Source organism: Lithobates pipiens, unplaced genomic scaffold (genome assembly GCF_037356315.1).
Source record: "Lithobates pipiens isolate NorthernLeopardFrog02 unplaced genomic scaffold, aLitPip1_a1.2 Scaffold_201, whole genome shotgun sequence".
NCBI lineage: Eukaryota > Metazoa > Chordata > Amphibia > Anura > Ranidae > Lithobates > Lithobates pipiens.
Window position 1 is genome coordinate 84,795 of NW_027507772.1, and position 22,564 is coordinate 107,358.

General features: G+C 51.7%; 1 protein-coding gene across 5 annotated transcripts in view; it reads left to right on the forward strand.

The window, feature by feature from the left end:
* Window positions 1-5,134, forward strand: part of LOC144000273 (uncharacterized) — a 52,999-nt gene extending 47,865 nt beyond the window's left edge. For 2 of the 5 annotated variants that reach the window (XM_077494004.1, XM_077494005.1), the window contains 2 exons: window positions 410-535; window positions 3,892-5,134. In XM_077494004.1, coding sequence (XP_077350130.1) covers window positions 410-535; window positions 3,892-4,631 — 866 coding nt within the window. In that variant the 3' untranslated portion in view covers window positions 4,632-5,134. Of the gene's footprint in view, window positions 1-409; window positions 2,665-3,891 lie in introns of those variants that run through there. The other 3 variants (XM_077494006.1, XM_077494007.1, XM_077494008.1) reach the window with 3 other exon arrangements.
* Window positions 5,135-22,564: the final 17,430 nt, after the last annotated feature.

Sequence of the window (22,564 nt, forward strand, 5' to 3'; positions counted from 1 at the left end):
ACACAACTGAGCATGTGCAAGTTGGCTGGCTTTCCCCAGATAGACATTGCAAGGAGGAGGGGGAGGATCTATGCATACAGGATCAAACAGCCCTTTTTTACACAATGTAGAGGATTAACCCTTTACGTTCCACAGTGAGTATAACAAGCATGCTATGACGTGTATATACAGACCGATTTTACTGTTGTGGGTTTAGTAATACTTTCACGGCTGTGTGTTGAGTTATTTTGAGGGGACAGCGAATTGACACTGTTATACAAGCTGTACACTCACTTCTTTACATTGTAGCCAAGTGTCATTTCTTCAGTGTTGTCACATGAAAAGAAAGAATAAAATATTTACGAACATGTGAGGGGTGCACTCACTTTTGTCATAATGTAGATTGTGTTCTCCCTGCCCCCCCCCCCAGGGTACCGGATCCTCAACCCGTATCTCCTGGTGAAGATCGAGAAACACAGAGAACGTTTCCGGAACAACCATAGCCAATCAACAAGTGAGCTCTGCCCCCCTCACTGTGACATAGTTCTGTGTTTTGGTCAGTCCTTACACTTTCTTTCACCAGCTTGTGTTTTATAAAGAGCTAGTTCACCCCCCCCAACAAAGAAAATTGTGTACACACACCTTTTGACAGGAAGTCTGTGATCTTCTGCATAGTCTAGGACTGTATATGGAGATGGGCACTATCTGTCTCTTTGTGTCCCTTTTACTGATACTGGCTTAGGCCCCTTTCACACTGGTGCGGGAGCGGTTTTAACCCCCGCTAGTGGCCGAAAAAAAGGGTTATAACCACCCGCAAATTGCCGCTGCAGCGCTTTCAATGGGCAGGAGGGGTGAAGGAGGGGTGTATACACCCCTCCTTCACCGCTCCAAAGATGCTGCTTGCAGGAGTATTTTTAACGTCCTGCCAATGCACCGCTGCAGTGTGAAGCCCCCGGGGTTTTCACACTGGAGACACAGAAGAGGCTGTTTCAGGGCGCTTTGCAGGCACTATTTTTAGTACTGTAATGCCTGCAAAGCGCCCCCCCCCCCGGGGGGAAAGGGGCCTTACTCATAGAAGGACTTCTGTAAGGACATTTAGGGACAGAGCAGTGAAAGGTTAGAGCCTCTGCCTGGTTTTATTTCTTTTATTCCTTCCTCTACTGGCACCTTATTTATCAGGGTGGGGAAAGTTATCACTAGGGTAATATTTCCAGTCGTGTATTGAGACTGGTATTTTCCTCTCATTGGACAGTGATGGCAGATGGTGGAGTTTGGCCATCATATCAGGAAAACTCACACCCTAGTAATAAAGTGACAGTAAATCAGGGTCATAAGCCCCATACACACTATCAGATTTTCTGCTGGATTTTATTTATTTTCCTTTAGATTTACCAAAACCATATAATAAGGTCAAACCTGTAGGAGTTTCAGTGTGTATGCAACCAGGCAGGCCCTTGTACTATATGGTTTTGGTAAATCTGAAGACAAAAATCAGCAGAAAATCTGATAGTCTGTATGGATATAGAAGGGGGACTTTCTGACTAATCACATGCGGTCATATAGGACAGTGTTTCTCAACTCCAGTCCTCAAGGCGCCCCAACAGGTCATGTTTTCAGGCTTTCCAATATTTTTCACAGCTGATTTGATCAGTTTCACTGCCTTAGTAATTACCACAGCTGGTTCATTTGAGGGAAATGCTGAAAACATGACCTGTTGGGGCGCCTTGAGGAGTTTAGTTGAGAAACACTGATATAGGTGACCAGACAACACCCCCCCCTTTCCAAATCCCTACTACTTGTGTAAAGTCTAAGGCACAGCTGGAGGGGACTATAAGCATGCCATGGCAAATATAACGCAGCTTGTCAAGTCAAAGGGGCTGCTCTGCAACTGCAAGCCCAACGTCTGGCTCGTGTTTGCAGTGCGCAGTAAATTGCAGCAAAATGCAACCACACATCCGGGAGGCAGTCCTATGTGGTTCTGGCCAGCCTCTGATCCACCACATATTGCTTTTTCAGAGACGGCCGCTAGCCTTTGGCCAGATGTTTTACTTTTGTTTGTTTACAATTGAGTAAAGTTATATTTAAAAAAACAAAGAAAAAAAAAACCCTTTTAATAGCAAACATGTCAAACGTGCCTGCTTTGTGCACTGAGGTCCTCCTCTTCTCGGGTCCCCCGCTGGCATGCCTCCTCTTCTCTAAATGAAGTGCCTGCTATGGGGGGGATATGTGTGTGTGTGTGTAGGCGCTCGCTCGCTCCTGAGCCCCACTCTGTATGTCTATTAAACACACAGAACAGTGCTCGGCCCCGCCCCCTCCTCATTGCTACTTGAGCTGTGAATGGCTGACAGCAGCGGGAGCCGTTCGGGAGGCAGAAACCCTGCAGAGCAGCCGCTCTCATGCATATCGCTGGATCATGGTCAGGCAAATGTTAGGGAGGGCTATAGGGAAGTTGTATACTGAAGGTGTACACTCAAAGAGACTTAAGGCTGTAATTGGTGCTAAAAGCTGTGAATACTTATTTACATGGGATTTTCTCCCTACGTCTTTCAGGACGGCACCTGGAGAGAGCGCAGCTCCACCCACTTTCCCAGGAAACACTGCAGTCAGTTTTTCTTTAAAGACCGGACGCTTCCACCATGGCCTCAGTTGTAGTGTTTCCTCCGACATGGTGGAAGCGCTGCAGGGGTGTGTATAGTTTATATAGGGTTTATAGTTCTTATGTGGTGAAACTTTGTGTATTATAGGGCCCATTCCTATAATATTATTTTTTTTTATTATTTTTTTTTTGTGATTCAACTGGATGGACTTGTGCCTTTTTTTTTTAACCTATGTATTAAGTTTTTATAGTGTAGAGCTCATACCATATTTGGACCCATTCCAGAGACTGGACATCACACTGTAGCTGACTGAATTGGTATCGGATTCCAGTTTATACTGTGGAGCTCACACTCCATTTGGACCTGTGCTAGAAACTGGACATCACACTGTACAGTAGCTGACTGAATTGGTATCGGTTTCTATTTGATACCATGGAGCTTACACCCTATTTGGACCCATTCCAGCAGCTGGACATATAACTGTCGCTGACCGAATTGGTATCGGATTCCCGTTTATACTGTAGAGCTCACACTCTATTTGGACCCATTCCAGAAATTGGACATCACACTGGAGCTGACTGAATTGGTACCAGTTTAGAATGTGGAGCTCACACACTATATGGACCTATTCTAAAAACTGGACATAACATGTATTTGAATTGGTATCAGATTCCAGTTTATAATGTAGAGCTCACACTCTATTTGGACCTGTGCTAGAAACTGTACATCACACTGTAGCTGACTGAATTGGTATTGCTTTCAATTATATAATGTAGAGCTCACACTCTACACAGGCCCATTCCAGAGATTGAATATCACACTGTTGTTGACTGAATTGGAATTGGTTTCAAGTTGATACTATGGAGCCCACACTCTCTCTGGACCCGTTCTAGATATCACAATGTAGCTGACTGAATTGGTACCGGATTCCAGTTTATACTGTGGAGCTCACAATCTATTTGGACCCATTCCAGAAATTGGACATCACACTGTAGGTGACTGAATTGGTACCAGTTTCAAGTGTATACTGTGGAGCTCACACTCTATTTGGACCCATTCTAGAAACCTGGACATCACACTGTAGCTGATTGAAATGGTATTGGATTCCAGTTTATACTGTGGAGCTCACACACTATTTGGACCCATTCTAGAAACCTGGACATCACACTGTAGCTGACTGAATTGGTATCGGATTCTAGTTTATACTGTGGAGCTCACACTCCATTTGGACCTATTCTAGAAACTGGACATCACACTGTAGCTGACTCCCCTACAATTTTGCATGGTTTTTAATATGTATTTGTTTCCTTTTTAGCTGAAGAGACCAGTTCTGGCCTGAGTCCCAACAAGACGAGACCACTGTCCAAGAGCCCGAGGGTCGGAGAGGCTCAGGAACTGGCCACCAGACACCGTTCTCGGAGGCGGAAAGGTATTGCTCGCCAAATCAAACCTGTTGCTGCACTGCATGACTTTGACCAGAACAAACAGACTGAGCCCAAAGAGAACGAGGTACCGTGTGTCTTCTCTGATTGTGAGGTCAGCTTCTCCGGGGTACAGCGTTCCTTCCCCTTGGAAGAAATTTGTCCCTACTTGTCACCAGTGAAGGGTTTCAGGGAAGACGCCCCCATCGGTTTCCAGGAGCGAGGACAGGCGTTTATTCTGTGCAGTGTGTGCAGCAAGACCTTCTGCAATAACTCCAGCTTCCAGGTCCATATGCAGAGCCACACAGGAGAACGGCCTTTTAAATGTACGGACTGTGACAAAAGCTTCATCCGCAGCTCTCACCTGAAGATTCACCTGCGTACCCACACTGGAGAGCGCCCCTACAAGTGCACCGTGTGCGAGAAGAGCTTCCATGACAACTCCAGCTATGCCCGCCACCAGCGCATTCATACAGGAGAGAAACCTTACCAGTGCTCCATCTGCGGGAAATACTTCCGCAAAAAGTCCAACCTGAAGGACCACTACAGGACGCACACTGGGGAACACCCCTACAAGTGTCAGCACTGCGACAAGAGTTTCCACCAGAGGAACCATCATGCTGACAGCTGCTGAGCGTTCTGCAAACTTTGTTGGGGGTGGGATGAGAACACCCACCTTTCTCCATCATCGAAAGGCTCAGGATTTTTGGAGGCCTTCATTCTTCTCCCCCCAAAGGGTCATGTTTCCAGCCCCTGAGGATTCTGGGATGAAGAGTTTGATTCAACCCTCCAAACACCTTTCCAGCTGTTGAGTAGCTTCTTTAGGAAGAGGTTTCCTGTCCGCTCCCTTTAACAGGTTATATTTTTGGTCTCTGAGGATTCTGGGAACTCTTGGGGAGAAATCTCTTCTCCATCTCCTCCTAGGCCTTGTTTCTAAATGTTTGGGCGGTGCGGGTGAAAAACCTGAAAATACGACACAAAAGAAAAGAGGGAGAGTGACTTCTAAATGTAGCAACAGTTGGCCACTCACATGTGCCTCTTCATGATGAAACCACTGGCACCTGTATCCTGTGCCCATCTCCTTGCTGATGGTATTGGTGCTGCAGACCTGGTACCGGCGCCTGAGTGGCCTCTCTACTATCTCCGGAACCACACTGGAATGCAGTGGTCCATTGGGCAGGAAGTAACGTCACAGTGACGTGGCTTTACAAAAAGAAGTGTGCGTACCGTATATACTCGAGTATAAGCCGAGATTTTCAGCCTCTTTTTTGAGGCTGAAAGTGCCCCCCTCGGCTTATACTCGAGTCACCGCTGTCTGACTGCCCGAACAGCGTGTCGAGCAGACAGACAGCGGCCATTCTACCTTTCAAAAGCCGCGCCTCCGGCTCCGCCTCCGCCTGTGATAGGCGGAACACTCAATTTCCCAGCAGTCAGTGTTCCGCCTATCACGGACATCGGCTCATCCTCGTACTACGGACGAGGATGAGACGATGTCTGTGATAGGCGGAACACAGACTGCTGGGAAATTGAGTGTTCCGCCTATCACAGGCGGAGGCGGGAGGCGCGGCTTTTGAACAGGGGAATGGCCGCCAGGGCGCCGACGAAGAGCGGCGATCCTGGCATGGGACGACACGGAGGCTCGGGACGGGACGACACGGAGGCTCGGGACGGGACGACACGGAGGCTCGGGACGGGACGACACGGAGGCTCGGGACGGGACCGGACGGAGGCTTGGGACACAGGTAGGCTGGACACACAAGGCTGCACGGACACACACACACACACACACACACATGGACACACACACACACACACACACAGGGAGGGATGGATGGATGGACACACACACACACACACACAGGGATGGATGGATGGATGGACACACACACACACACACAGGGATGGATGGACACACACACACACAGGGATGGATGGATGGATGGACGCACACACACACACACAGGGATGGATGGATGGACGGACACACAGGGATGGACGGACACACAGGGATGGACGGACACACAGGGATGGACGGACACACACAGGGATGGACAGGCATATCTCACCCTCGGCTTATACACAAGTCAATAGGTTTCCCAGTTTTTTGGGGGTAAATTGGGGGCCTCGGCTTATACTCGGGTCGGCCTATACTCGAGTATATACGGTACTCTGAAACACGTAGCCATGCTCTGCTATCCTCCCACCATGACATCACTTCCACCCCGATGGACCACTGCGTTCCAGCGGGGTTCCGGAGATAGTAGAAAGACCAGCTCTGCTACACCAATACCACCATCAGGGAGACGGATACAGGATACAGATGCCAGTGGTTTTCTTATGAAGCGCGTGTCTTTTATGCACACATGTGAGTAGCCAATTGTTTTTAACCAATTGCTACACTCAAAATGCGCTCTCCCTCTTTTTTTTCTTTTGTGTCACATCTACAGAGTCTGTTTCTAACACTCGAGTCAGCGGCCATAACTGTGGCCGGTATTTTTGGGGCTATTCCACCAGAGACATTATGATTGGACGTTTATCTTTATTTTAATTACCATTATTCTTTGGCTGGGGGTACCTACCTGCCTGAGTGTGCCATGCACTTGTCTTGTTTTATGCAGGTGAAAAAGTGTCCACTCTGTCCCTGGCAGGCCGTATGACTGGTCATAATGGGCTTCAAAAGAGTGAGTGATCTCCATAGAACCTGATAGATGTCACCTGTCACCAGCCAGTACTAGGCGGTGATTACAAATACCAGTCACATTGGATGTTCTCTGGTGGCTTCCATTGCCCAACTCTTGAAAAGGGTGTTAATCTGAGGCAAGGTGTATGGGATGGTACCGATTCTCAGAGCTGGGCGGCGGTGGCTACCTATAGAGGTTAACCAAAACTTCAAAGAGCAAAATTATGACCCTGGGGAGTGTAGGTCTTTTTATTGACCACTGTGGGGTTGATTAACCACTTGCTTACTGGGCACTTAAACCCCCCTCAGTCCCAGAGCAATTTTCAGCTTTCAGCGCTGATGCACTTTGAATGACAATTACGCGGTCATACAACACTGTACCCAAATGACATTTTTATCATTTTTTTCCCACAAATAGAGCTTTCTTTTGGTGGTATTTAGTTACAGCTCGGAGTTTTATTTTTTGCTAAACAAACAAAAAAAGATGCAAAAAAAAAATCATGTTTAAAAGTTTGTTATAAAATTTTGCAAACGGGTCATTTTTCTCCTTCATTGAAGTGCGCTGATGAGGCGGCACTGGTGGGCACTGATAGGCTGCATTGGTGGGCACTGATAGGCTGCACTGGTGGGCACTGATAGGCATAGTTAAGGCGGCACAAATAGGCACAGATAAGGCGGCACTGATGGGCAAAGATGGGCACATAAGATGGCACGGATGGGTGGCACAGATGGGTGGCACGGATGGGCACTGATAGGTACCACTGATAGATGGGACTGATGGGCACTGATAGGTGGCATTGCTGGGCACTGGTAGATGACACTGATGGGCACGGATATGTGGCACGGGTGCAGCACCTTTGTTAAGGCAGATTGTGGGCACTGCTGGGTGGCACTGTGGGCACTGCTGGGTGGCACTGTGGGCACTGCTGGGTGGCACTGTGGGCACTGCTGGGTGGCACTGACGGGGGGCACTTACTTTTTTTATTGTTGCACTGGCAGGGGGCAGGTGGGCACTGACAGGGTTGCAGGTGGGCACTAGCAGTGCTGGCCATGATCGGGACTGATGTCCCGATCACGGCCGCCGGTGATCGGCTTTTTTTTTTTCTCCTCGCGCTGACAGCGCGAGGAGGAATAATAGCCGATTACCGGCTCCGTTATATCACATGATCAGCTGTCATTGGCTGACAGCTGATCACGTGATAAGGGGTCGGGATCGACCCCTTGCTCGGATCGGTGATCAGGCGAGTCTCGTAGACTCGCCGATCACAGAGCGCGCCGCGTGCGCCCCTCAGGGGGCGCGCAGGGCGCTCGTGCACGGTACTACGTCATTAGACGTAGTCCCGGAAAAGGAGATCCGCGCTGTAGCCGTCAATTGACTATAGCGCGGATCTCAAGTGGTTAAAGGCAAATGTGCACTCTGCAAAGTGCAATTGCTCCAAGGTTTAGTAGATGAGGTGAAGCTTCCCTTTTGCAAAGAAAAATTAAACAAATACAGCATTTTTGCTTGCACATGATTGGATGATGGAAGTCGGCAGAGCGTCCCCCTCATTTACTAAGCTCTGGAGCAACTGCATAGTAGTAAATCTCCTCCCCAGAGTTCAGGTATCATTCAGATGATGCGGGAATGAGCCATACACAGCTCAAGAATAAACCAGCCGGGTAGAGCAGAGTATGCAGAGAACAGGCTGTATAGCGAATGAGAAGATTTATACAGCCAGGCCATTACTAAATAAGAGGCAGATCGAGGCTTCTGCAATGCTGGAATGCCAGGGGGCCCCTTTTGGCCTGACGGAGGTTATAGACTTGAAGATAGAATCATATTTATATAGCATTGTCTAGGAGTGTGCACTTTGTCTATTGGGGTGTCTTGTGTTCTTCAAAATATCTGGGTTCAGGGTTCCCAGCACAGTCACCCCAATGTCCATAGTAGCTTGCGCCTCTAAGATGCTAAGTGCCCCCTTGTGGGTTTATTTTGTGCAATACAATTAGTCTGTTCTGAGCAATAATCATTGAACATAAGCTACATGACCAGGGTAGTCTAAAGGTCCCTTTTTTACCTGTTACCCATTCCACTCCAACCTCCACCCCATTATCAACCCATAAAGTAAGAGACCACACCTTGCTTTGGAGTAAAATGGCCATAACAGCCTTTATTACGATACTCAAATACTCCAATCAAAATATATATAAATATATCTATATCTATATATAAATAACCAAACAGTATAAATATAACCATAAATATAACCATATCCATATAACCATAACCCACAACTGGTAACGAATAGCATATAGCTAACATGGCCGGTCTGGTGATCTCTGACGGTGACCCATAACTTTACCAACCAACTTTACCAACCAACCAATCACTGCGGTACCCACTTGTAACTTTTCCAGGCCTCCAGCTGTGACCGCTCGGAGACAACCTCCGCAGTGACAACCATAACGGTATTCCCTCCAACGTTCAGGAATACACCGGAGGGACCCATCCTAGCAATGGGCCCCCCACCCCATTTCAGATGACTTCTGATTTACCGCCAACCGTCAAAGACCACCAGACACAACCGCCACAGCCCAAAAGGGTGACTCCCTTACCCTTGAGGGCCACCCCACACCCCCAAGGCCATGTGGATATCCTCCTGCAACCCCAATGACCACAAGTCAATCCCCCCATCCGACAAGTGAACCCCATCCAGTCTCAGGTACATGCCCACATAACCTTCCAGTTCACAGTGGCGAACCACGATCCCACCCTGTTGGGCCACAAACCTCCCCACCACCTTATTGACCCCCATAAGGGTCCTATGGCTGCTCGCCACCGAACGAGCCCAGCGCCAGGCCGTCCTCGCCACAGTGCCCGACCAGTACAGTACCCGGCAAACGGAAGCGCAGCCGCATGAAATCGGACTTGCTGTCCGCAATCAAATCCCTAACCCTCCGTACCCCCAGGTCGTTCCCCCCCGCATGGATTACCAGCACCGCCGGGGGACCGTCCCGAGACACATGTCTCTCAATCTCCTCCATCAACCGTCCCCACCGCATTCCAGGGATACCCAACCACTGCAAGCATGCCTCCCTCCGGGAAATCCCAAGTTGCCTGCCCTCGGGCCGTTGATCACCTCTCCTGGCCCCCCAACATACATAGGAGTGCCCCACGATCCAGACGAGGCGAGCCGGACCTCCATCTGAAAAGAAAAATCAACAGCGTAAACAGCCCCCACCCAGTAACACGGCATCCACCCCGACAGGACAACAACCACGCCAGCCCCCCAAACCCAGAGGAAGCCCAAAAGATTTGTGCAGGCGTGCAACCCTAAGAACATAATGTCTGCTCGTTACGTTTTTATTATTCCTGTGTCATGTAAAGTTTTTTTTTATTTTTATTTTTTATATAGACCATCAAACCACCAACGGTGGCCTAACATAAGAACGAAAACGCCGAGACTCCCCTCTCCCTATCCGGCGCTCTGCCGCCTCCTCCAAACCGCACCGGGCCGCCTCCGTGGCAGCCCCTATCCGGAACGAATGGGACGCAAAATCCCTCGCAACCAACCCCACCGCCCGCAAGCACTTCCGAAACACCGAAACAAATTGGTACTTAGACAAAAAAGGACCCACCCTCATGCCACAGGAAAGGGCCCCCCCCCCCGTCTCACTGCCCGAAAAAACCCGCACTGCCGCCACCGGGCACACTCTGGAACCCGGCAACGCAAACAGGGACACCAGAACCCCCTTTGCCCAGCCGATCCCTTTTGGACCTGCGGAGCCAGAGCCCCACCCGATCAACTGCAACTCGAACCTCCCCAGCCAACAAACCCCCTGCCACCTTCTTGGACAGGCCAACCAACTCCCCAATCCTAAACGCCCCATAGACGGCCAAAGAAAACGCCGCTGTGAACAGCCGCGTCTCATATTCCAAAGAGCACACCCGCTCCAGCTGAGCACAGATCGCCTGCAAGATGGCAAACGTAACCTGCCTCCGCGTATCCCTCGTCCCATGTTGCCTCCCACAACCCTTCAGCGCCTGACGAACCCAAAAAATCCTAAGTCCAGGCTACCACCCACAACAGCTCAAACAAAAAACGTCAAAACCGCCATATGCCGACCGAGCGCAGAAACCAACACCCCCCATTCCATATTCCGGGCCACAAATGAAAGCACCAACAACCGCCAATCGGAGCCTCGATCACGTACCCCAGCCTCCCGAACCAGACCTGACCTTGCAGACCAACCTTGGAATAGGCCGCCCAGGTGGGCGCACTCACAGACTGCCGGATCCATCCGGCGGCGACTCCAATGGCAACCCCCAAATCCACTCCGGGCAACGGGCCCCTTCCGCTTCCGCGCCCGGAGCCCGCTCCCTGAACCTGTCCCACTGAAAACGAGATGGAGTCAGCCCACTCGAGTTCCACACCCGGTATGTACACAGCGTAAGCAAAAACATTCAACTGTAGCCAACGAAGGACCAACTGCCGCATCAACCGTATCCCTGGAGGGGATGAAGCCGACACCCGGTTCACCACCTGCACAACCCCCATGCTGTCGCAATGAATGCGCAACTTCAGATTCCTACACTCCTCCCCCCACAGTTCCAAAGCCAACACCACCGGAAACAGTTCCAACAGAACCAGATTGCCCAAAAACCCCGCCGTTCTCCAAGCCTCCGGCCACGGCTCCGCGCACCACTTGCCCCTGAAAAACGCCCCGTACCCCGTATAACCGGCCGCGGCCGTGACCAAAGCCAAGTCAAAATTGCCGACCGGGCCCGCCATCCACCTGGCCCTCCCATTGTATGAGCCCAAAAAACCCGTGCCAAACCCGCAAATCCACCCGGTGCTCCCTTCCCAACCGCACAAAATGGGTGGGAACGCTGACGCCCGTCGTAGCTGCCGACAGCCGCCGGCAGAAAATCCTTCCCACGGGAATGACCCTACATGCTAAGTGCAGCTGACCCAAGAGCGACTGTAACATCCACAACTGTACCTTGCGCCGGCCCCGAATATCCTTAACTACCCGCTGAAGCTCCACCAACTCGTCCTCCGGCAGCCGGCACTCCATCCCCCGGGAGTCGATCACGATCCCCAGGAAACTCAGTTCCGACGTCGGGCCCTCCCTCTTATCGTCCGCCCAGTGAACCCCAAACCTGCCCGCGATGTGCTGCAACGTAGACAGAAAATCGCACACACAGCGGAGGCAGGCGGGCCCACACATAGGGAGTCAGCCAAATAGTGGACAACTGACTCCAGACCCGAAGCGTCCCTCACCACCCATTCCAAAAAGGAGCTAAACGTCGCACAGTACGCACACGAGGTCGAGCAACCCATCGATAGGCACATAGCCACTAAATACTTGTCACGCCAGTGGCACCCCAACAGCCGAAAGCTATCCGGATGAACCGGAAGCAGCCGGAACGCCGATTCCACATCGGTCTCGGCCATCAGCGCCCCCGGCCCTAACGCCGCACCCACCGTACCGCAGCGTCAAACGAAGCGTAGGACACCGTGCACACCTCAGGGTCACTGAAATCACGCACGTAGCCCCCGATAGGAAAAAAGACAGGTGAGGAATAAGCCGAAACTGCCCTGGCTCCTTCTTGAGGACCACCCCCAATGGGGAAACCACCAAGTCGGGCCACGGCTTATCCCCAAACGCCCCCCCCCCATGCGCCCCCACGCCACCTCCTTCCGCGGCTTGTCATCCGCCACCCACGGATGTTCCAATGTGGACTACAAGTTTTCCGCAACCTGCGGCACCTCAGGCAGCGAACACGGAATCCTGAAGCCATCCCGAAACCCCGCCACCAGCAAACGCGCCGCCGCCCCGTCCGGATACCAACTTAGAAAAGGGGGGGGGGGGGCATCCTTGCCAGCATCACCGGCGTCGTCCCCCTCCGGCGCAGCATACCCGACTCGCTTCCCCTTCCGGCAGCACCGGGACCACATGTGAGTCCCGCCGCAACCGGAACACCCGTGCTTGAACGTGCACGCTCCTCCGAACTTGCAGGCCCCCACGGTGTACTGCCAGCAAACCCCCCCACTTTGTTCCGGCCGGCAGCCCCAAGGTAAGCGCACTCCTGGCCCCCCCCCGAAGAAACTGAGATGGGGCCCCCCGCCAACGACAGAAGCCTCATCCAGAGGCTGATGTCCTTGTGGTCCCAGCGCAATTCCGACCGCACCGCCTTGCGCTGCCGGAACTGCTCATCGTACCGGAGCCACGCCACCCCCATAAACCCGACGGGCCTCCCCGATCGCCTCCATATAACAGAAAAAGCGCCAAGCAAAGCTCGGGGCTCTTCCCCCCAATGACGCCAGCCAAAATGGCAAGCGCCCAGCGCCAATTGGAAAAGTGCGCGGTATCAGCCGATACCGCCGCTTCCCCCAGCGGCCCCTCGAAGCATACATACCCCGCACACCGCGCCGCGTCGGCCAACCGAACCATGTCCGACCGCGCCACCGAATCTTGTTTGCCCGCGTCAACCCCCGATGCCCCGCCCCCCCTCTGTAGACGGCACCAAAGGTGCCACCGGCGCCGTACACCCCGGGGTATCAGAGGCCACCCCGAGGCCCCCCGCCGGGGGAGCCACCCATGGGGTCGCCAACGACGGCTAGGCCTGCCCCCCGGTCAAAATGCCCCGCCAAGGCCCGCAACCGCCCCTGTCCCGCCGATCCCGCACCACCTGGCACCGCCGCCGCAGGAACCCCCGCCACCCCGCGTCCCAAACCCCAGGCGTCACTGGCCCCCCCGCGCCCGCCCGCACCACCCCCCAACGAACCCTGCAATGCCTTAGACATAACAACGCATCAGGGGACTCACCTGGCTGACCCGGAACGCTCCTCACAGCCGGACCGGTGACATCTCCCCCTGGAATGGGTAACTCCTCTGCATCCGACAACTCCCCCTCGGACCGGTCCTCCTGGACCCATGGTGGCGGGGGTGCAAGCCCCCCGGGGGAAGAGACCCCGGAAGCCGAATCCACCACCCGCATAGGTGAGTCCGCGCCCCCGGCTGATTCCCCCGTGACAGCCAGGCGAAGTGAGCCAACCCTGCCAGCCCCTGGGACGGTGGACCATCGGGCGCTCCTCACATCCATCCGGGTGGAGCAGCCTGCAGGCGGACCACGAACCTGCCCAGGCTTACTGGCTGTCCCCCTGCTCCGGGCCGCTGAATCCCTGTGAGAGCCAGCCCGAGCAGCCATCCCTCACCCCACGCTGTGTTCTGCTGCAGCATCCCCCCCCCACTGGCTCCTAAGCCGCACGCCGGCCGCGTGACTCACCCGCCCCACCCCCCCCCCGGGCCGCGCCGTGAAGGCCGCTCCGGGCCCCCTGAGTCCCCCTGTGTCCGTTCGGCTGGGGGGAGCGATCCATCCTCCCCAGGGCTGCTGACTACCCGAGGTGGCAGAGGGTCCGGTCCAGACGAAAAAATGCGCCGGAGGCCGTGACCTCCGCACGCATTGCAAGTGCTCACCCCTCCTCAGGTCCGGTCCCGATGTCCCCGCCAGGCCTCCTCGCTGCTCCCGCAGCCACTCCGGTCCGTGTTCTTCCGCTGGCCGCCGCAGGCCCGCCAGCATGGTCTCGTCGGCCGCCATCTTCCAGAGGAGCAGTGAAAAAACTGCCTCCTCTCTCTGTCCCCTCCGTCGAACTGGACTTTGCTCCGCCCACTCCACCTCTTATAGGGCTCCTCCCCTGTCCCCACACTCACCACCAGCTCCTCCCCCTAAGGCTAATCCCCTTGCAGCTTAACCCTTTAGTTCCCTTAAACATCCCTGTCATGCCCGGCCCTCCATTACTTCCCTCCTAGTCCATTCACTCCGGGCCTCACTTTCTCACAGGTGATTCTATTTAACACACATAAAAGAGTTTACTAAGCACTTGCCTGTAGTAGGCTGGTGATTAAAGTGTGTTACCCTTAAAATTGATCATTTAACGTGATAAGAAAGGCTTAAGGTTTTATACCTTCATGCATTCTATGCCTAAAGGTAAAAAAAGTCTCTGTGCAGCTCCCCCCCCCCTCAGCCGACCTTAATACTTACACGAGCCCCATTGCAATCCAGCGATGTGGGGTCTCCACTTCCTTGTTGGCTGTCAATCACAGCCAGTTAGCCAATGAGAAGAGAGAGGGGTGTGGCCGAGCCTCAGCTCTGTTTGTGAATGGAATCGCAGAGCAGCGGCTCAAGAGCAAGCCTGCCTGGGTGCCCCATAGCAAGCTGCTTGCTCTGGAGGCACTCGGCAGAAGGGAGCGGGCCAGGAGCCAAGAAGGGAGTCATGAAGAGGACGATTGACGCTGATCTGTGCAAAATCACTGCATAGAGCAGGTACGTACAACATGTTTGTTATTTCAAGAAAATGCCTTTAATATAGAAATTTTTTTTTTTGCTTAACCACTTGCCGCCCGGCCCAATAACATATTGACGGGGGCAAAGTGGTTTCATAATCCTGATCGGACGTCATATGACGTGATCAGGATTATGAGCCACTGCGCGCCCCCGGGGGTGTGCATCGCGGCGATCGTTGTTGCGGGGTGTCAGTCTGAAGAGTCTCCGACGTGATCAGCCGTGTCCAAGCCCACCTGTGCCACCTATCAGTGCCACATATCAGTGTCCATCAATGCCACCTCATCAGTGCCACTTCATTGGTGCCCATCAGTGCCGCCTTCTCATTGCCCATCAGTGTAACCCCATCGGTGAAGGAGAAAACTTACTTATTTGCAAAGTTTTGAAACTGAAACAAAAAAAAAAAAAATTTTTTTTTTTCAAAATTTTCGGTATTTTTTTATTTGTTTAGCAAAAAATAAAAACCACAGAGGTGATCAAATACCACCAAAAGAAAGCTCTATTTGTGGGAGAAAAAAAGACATCAATTTTGTTTGGGAGCCACGTCGCACGACCGTGCAATTGTCAGTTAAAGCGACGCAGCGCCGAATCGCAAAAAGGGGCCTGGTCTTTGACCAGCAAAATGGTCCGGGGCTGAAGGGGTTAAAGTATTTGTTTATTTTCTTGCAAAATAAAGTATACATTTTCAATCAAAAAAAAATTTGAAACAGAAACACTCCCACTTCCTTTCCCCCACTTCCTTTTTATTTAATTGTTTGTCACTTTTTTGTGTCACAGTTTTGTCATAGTGTGATGAGTAGGGTGCCGGTCCTCGGGGGGCCAACCCTGAAAGTCTTGTGGGGGAGGTGGACATAGGCCTTTTGGCTTGGTTCACCCTCTCTCTCTCTCTCAGGGGGTCTCCCTTCGGGGGAGCCCCAACCGAGTACTTGGGTGGGTCTATTTCGGCAGAGAAAGGGGTCGTCTGGTCTCGGCCAGGTGGACCAAGTATAAGTCCCCCGTCTGGAGCCTCACGCCCCGGGGGATCAGGTCCTTCCTCGTGGAGGACAGTGATGCACCCGTTTCAGGTTTTTGTGTGTCACTCTTTAGGTGTGTGCACTTTTTTTTTTTTTGGAAGTTTTTGGGGGTGAGGCTTTTAAGAAAAATCTGAAACAAGAGTCTTTCGATAAGGGTGGAGGGTTAGGAGGAAGTTCAGGTACTTTAGACTGCAAAAAATGGAAAGTCTCTTATAGGAAAAAATCCAGAGAAACCGTTTCACAGCCCCGGATTTTACAGCCCCGGATAGACCTCCTCTCACTAGGCCAAGCAGCCGGTAGGGTGTTAAAGGGGTTGTAAAGTGGCCCCTGAACCTTCTCTTCTGGGGTCCCTCGGCGGCTGTCTCTGCTTCCCTCCCACAAGTACTTCTCACGTTCATGCGAGCTCCCTCCCATGGTGAGAAGCACCTGCGGGCGCACTCCCATGATACAGCCGGCGGCTATAGCCACTCGCTGTATCACATGGCCCCGCCCCCCGGTGCGCCGCGTCATCGGATGTGATTGACAGCAGCGCGAGCCAATGGCTGCGCTACTTTCAATCCATCTCCACTTCAGCCAATCAGCGGCCAGGCTGAGCGGAGAAGAGGACGGCGGGGGGGCGAGCGCGGGACTTTTCGAGGGGTCAGGTAAGTAAAACGGAGGGGCTGGGGGGCGCCGGCAGTGTCAGATGTTTTTTCAACTTAAAGCGGGAGTCCGCCGGGACTCCGCGTTTTTTTTTTTAAAAGCCAGCGGCTACAAATACTGCAGCTGCTGACTTTTCAAATAGTGACACTTACCTGTCCAGCGCGCCCGCGATGTCGGCACCCGAAGCCGATCTCTCGATCGTCTCTCGGGTGCTGCCGCCGCCATCTTGGGTATGGGAATCAGGAAGTGGAGCCTTTCGGCTTCATTTCCCGGTTCCCTACTGTGCATGCGCGAGTCACGCTGCGCAATAAGGATGGTCCCCGCTGTCTCTGGGATCTGTGTGTTTCCCAGCAGGCAGCGGGGCACGTGCGGAAAGGGGCGGGCACTTGCGGAAAGGGGCGTAATCTACGCCCCTTTCCGCAGAGAGCTATCCCGGAAGTGGATGCAGATACCTGTACTGTACAGGTATCTGCACCCCCCTCCCCCCTGAAAGGTGCCAATTGTGGCGCCGGAGGGGGGGAGGGTTCCGATGAGTGGAAGGTCCACTTTAGGGTGGAGCTCTGCTTTAATGCATAGAATGCATTAAGGTGAAAAAATATTTACCTTTACAACCCCTTTAAGCAAAGTCTCTGCCGCAGACTTGAGCGTAGAATATTTGAGCGTTACTGAGGGACGTAGACAAATGTAAAGAGCTATCATACGGTACCGGTATCTCTCAGCCGGTCCGGCGATACCGTATGAGTGAAGATCCATGAAGTGTCCTTCAACTGAGCCTCCAGGCTCCTTCAGAGAAGCCAGCCTTGTGCGCGGCCTTCTCCTGAAGAGTCCTCCCCTGGGGTGCTTCTCCAGTCGCTGGGTCTCCCCCTTAGATGAGACGGCACCGGACCACCTTTGGATCAATAGGCCCCCCCGAGATCCATTCAGGCCTGTCCCTGCAGTTGCGTTGCCTCAGGCTAGCCGGCCCCCAAGGCACGGAATGCATGGTTCCGCACCCCAGGCCAGGAGGGCCATGGAGGCTGGTCAGGAGGACCAGAACCAAGCAGACAGAAAATATTCACACTGGAACGGAACACACAAAGCATGTGATGTCAGTACCTTAAATACCACCTCCCAGAATGCACAGCAGGGGAACACTCCCGCTGGGCTGCTTCCGAAAGAACAGTGGCATTCAATACACCCAGCTAGACTGCGTTCTTACCCTTGTCGGCGGCGGCAGGGACACCTGCGGCAAAGGAGAACCCAGTGCAACCCAACTAGACTGGCACTGAAACCAGAAAGGGGGGCCATGGGGCTGGTCAGGAGGACCAGAACCAAACAGACAGAAAATAATCACACTGGAACGGAACACACAAAGCATGTGATGTCAGTACCTTAAAGAGGAAGTAAACCCTGATGAGTGTTACTTCCTCTTTCATTCCCTGCAAAGGTAAAGCATAATGGACTACTGTGCATCGCATCGCATCGCATCGCATAGTAGTCCATTATGTGTCACTTACCTGACACAGGAGCCAGCGAAGTCACCGCTGTCCCCTGTAGTCCGGCGCATCCATCTTGTTGGTGGTGTCTCGCAGCTCCGCCGCTGTCATTCGGCGAAGCCGCGATGACGTCACTCCCGCGCATGCACACGGGAGTCGACACGCGCGGCAGCTCCATTCTTGGAAATGCCGCGCTCAGTGCGCCTGCGCGCCGCTGTCTACGGCGCATGCGCCGTAGACAGCGGTGCCCGTTTTCGGGCAAATATCTCCTAAACCATATATGTTTAGGAGATTTTGTTTGAACCTACAGGTAAGCCTTAATCTAGGCCTTAATCTAGGCTTACCTGTAGGTCACAGTGGTTTGTAAGGGTTTACAACCACTTTAAATACCACCTCCCAGAATGCACAGCAGGGGAACACTCCCACTGGGCTGCTTCCCGAAAGAACAGTGGCATTCAATACACCCAGCTAGACTGCGTTCTTACCCTTGCCAGCGGTGGCAGGGAAAGGAGAACCCAGTGCAACCCAATTAGACTGGCACTGAAACCAGAAATTTAGAAAATTAGCCCCAAAACCCAACTGTGGTTTCAGGAAAATTTACTTTGAAAAAAAAAAAACCACAGCGCCGGCTCGTCAGGAACCAGCGCTACATATGTTAAGCATCAGAGGGCAATTTTCCAGAAGTCTTCCACTGGCTCACCATCCCAGACTGCCACGACTTCAAAGACCTGGAATCCATAGATTTGCCATCTCTTGGCGGACGTCCCCAGAATGGGATCCACACTGGTGGATGTCCTTGGTCTCCATACTACGGAATGTCCCAATAACACTGGAGCACATGGTCCACGTTCCTCTCAAGACCTTCTGCTCTGGATGTCCCTCGTCACCTCCTCCCATGCTCATCTCCAAAGCCTCTCCTATGGAACTCCCTACCCCAATCTCTCCGCCGATCTCCTACTTTAGTAGCTTTTAGACGATCCCCGAAAACCCTTCTCTCCAGAGAAGCCTCCTCTCCCCCACCTAACCACTGTATTTTCATTTTCTCCATCAGCTCATCCCCCCACAGTTATTACCTTTTGTTTCAACCTGACCCTCCCTTCTAGATTGTAAGCTCTGAGGATCAGGGCCCTCTGATCCCTCCTGTATTGATTTGTATTGTAACTGTACTGTCTGCTCTCATGTTGTAAAGCGCTGCGCAAACTGTTGGCGCTCTATAAATCCTGTATAAAGGGCCATTTCTAAGGCAGGGCAAAAGGGGCATCTGCCCTGGGCCCTGTCATTGTTGTGGGGCCCCAAAGCAGCTGCCTCATACTTGCCAACTATCCCAGTTTAAATTCCCTTGTCCTTTGAAGTTTTAGTCCTGTGCTGTGTCCTAATATCTCGGTGTGAAGTGCTGCTACTAACACTGCCCAGCTCTGCCTTATTGTTGTGTACAGCTGACTCACCTGCAGACCCTGTGTTTACATGTAAATAACCAGCATTCATATGTAAATAGTGGTGGCATTCATAAGTAAATAGCTGTGGCTGGTGGCATTGATATGTAAATAAAAGTGGCATATGTATATCATGCACCCCTGCATTGAGGAGATGATGTGCTGTAACCTCTAGCAACCAATCAGTGAGCAGTAATATTGTACAGTAATCTCTAGCAACCAATTAACAAGAAGAAATCATTTGCTGTAACCTCTAGCAACTAATCAATGAGCCGAAACGTGTGCTGTAACCTCTAGCAACTAATCAATGAGCCGAAACGTGTGCTGTAACCTCTAGCAACTAATCAATGAGCCAAAACATGTGCTGTAACCTCTAGCAACGAATCAATCAGCCGAAACGTGTGCTGTAACCTCTAGCAACGAATCAATGAGCCGAAACGTGTGCTGTAACCTCTAGCAACGAATCAATGAGCCGAAACGTGTGCTGTAACCTCTAGCAACTAATCAATGAGCCGAAACGTGTGCTGTAACCTCTAGCAACTAATCAATGAGCCGAAACGTGTGCTGTAACCTCTAGCAACTAATCAATGAGCCGAAACGTGTGCTGTAACCTCTGGCAACTAATCAATGAGCCGAAACGTGTGCTGTAACCTCTAGCAACTAATCAATGAGCCGAAACGTGTGCTGTAACCTCTAGCAACTAATCAATGAGCCGAAACGTGTGCTGTAACCTCTAGCAACGAATCAATCAGCCGAAACGTGTGCTGTAACCTCTAGCAACGAATCAATGAGCCGAAACGTGTGCTGTAACCTCTAGCAACGAATCAATGAGCCGAAACGTGTGCTGTAACCTCTAGCAACTAATCAATGAGCCGAAACGTGTGCTGTAACCTCTAGCAACTAATCAATGAGCCGAAACGTGTGCTGTAACCTCTAGCAACTAATCAATGAGCCGAAACGTGTGCTGTAACCTCTGGCAACTAATCAATGAGCCGAAACGTGTGCTGTAACCTCTAGCAACTAATCAATGAGCCGAAACGTGTGCTGTAACCTCTAGCAACTAATCAATGAGCCGAAACGTGTGCTGTAACCTCTAGCAACCAGTCAGTAAGCAGTAATTATATGCTGTAACCGCTGGCAACCAAACACAACTGCTCCCTGATCCGATATAATAAACTGATTTTAAGTCTAGCTGCTATTTATTGTATGTCTAAGAGCAGGTGGAGAGTGAAATTGAATGGGGGGAGGGGCCCCAAGAAAATATTTGCCCATGGTCCACCGTCCACTCAATATTAAAGACGGCCCTGCCTGTATAATAACATGTCTGTATTCTTTCTATCATCAGACCTCTTTACCTGCTTTAGTAATATCATCCAAGGCTTCCCCTTGGTGTCCGGTCTACAGGAAGGGGACGTGTGTTCCATGTGTAGAATATACATGGATGGTGCACATAAAAGGTAAGTGGCCTTGATAGTATCCACCATAGACAGTGTTATTCCAACCCACCTGGTACCAGCTTCATATTCCTTCTCCTCGGGTTCACTAACAGACATTCAATGTAAATGAGGGAACGTATTTTTCCAGACAGGAAATGTCAGCAAAGAGGCCACTGGAGATCAGCAGCACGGAGATGCAACAAATTTGTGATGTACAGAGCCCAGAAGAAGCAATGGGGGGGGGGGGGGGGATTTACTAAAACTGGAGAGTGTGGAATCTGGGGCAGTTCTGCATGAGAGCAAATCGGGTTTTAACTTCAGCTTGTTTAACCGTGTTCCCGACCGGCGCACGCCGATGTACGGCGGCAGAATGGCAGCGCCTAGAGGCGATTCAGTTCGCATTGTGCGCTATACAAGTATTTCATTCATTTCATTCACGGGCAGGCATATTGGCGTACAAGGTACGTCCAATCTTTAATGCCGCACTGCCATCGCGAGCACGCCGGTCGGGGACCCCCTGTGAGTCCAGTCGCGGGTCACGCGGACTCGATCGCCACTTGCATACCCGCGATCGTCTCACGGGGCGGCTGAACGGAGAGATGCCGTTGTAAACAGCATCTCCCCGTTCTGCCTAGCAACTAGTGACGCTAATCTCTGCTCCATGTGATTGGAGCAGAGATCAGTGTTCACTAAATTAAAGCCCAGCCCCCCCCACGGTTAGTAACACGCCCCTAGGAACAGTTAACCCCTACACTGCCACCCACTGGTTAACCCCTTCACTGCCAGTGTCATTTACACAGGAATCACTGCATTTGTATAGCACTGATTGCTGTATAAATGACAATGGTCCCAAAAATGTCCGATGTGTCCGCCACAATGTCGCAGTCACAATAAAAATCGCTGATCGCCGCCATTAATAGTAAAAAAAAAAATTATTAATAAAAATGCTATAAAACTATCCCCTATTTTGTAAATGCTATAACTTTTGCGCAAACCAATCAATAATCGCTTATTGCGATTTTTTTTTTACCAAATATATGTAGAAGAATACGTATCGGCCTAAACTGAGGGAAAAAAAATGTTTTTTTTTTTATATATTTTTGGGGGATATTTATTATAGCAAAAAGTAAAAAATGTGTTTTTTTTTTCAAAATTGTCGCTCTATTTTTGTTTATAGCGCAAAAAATAAAAACCGCCGAGGTGATCAAATACCACCAAAAGAAAGCTCTATTTGTGGGAGAAAAAAATGATGCCAATTTTGTTTGGGAGCCACGTCGCACGACCGCGCAATTGTCAGTTAAAGCGACGCAGCGCCGAATCGCAAAAAAAGTGGTCTGGTCTCAAGCCAGCAAAATGGTCCGGGGGGGGGGGGGGGGGCTGAAGGGGTTAATGAAGAGTTGACTAAAAATCCTGGAAGCTGATTGGTTTCTCCACAGAGCTGCAGATTTTGCACTCTCCAGTTTTAGTAAATCTCCCCCCAATACAGACTAAAGCCGCGTTCTGGTCCCGGCGTAATGCGATATCCGGCCGGATCCGGCGTAATTCTGACAGCTGGCGGT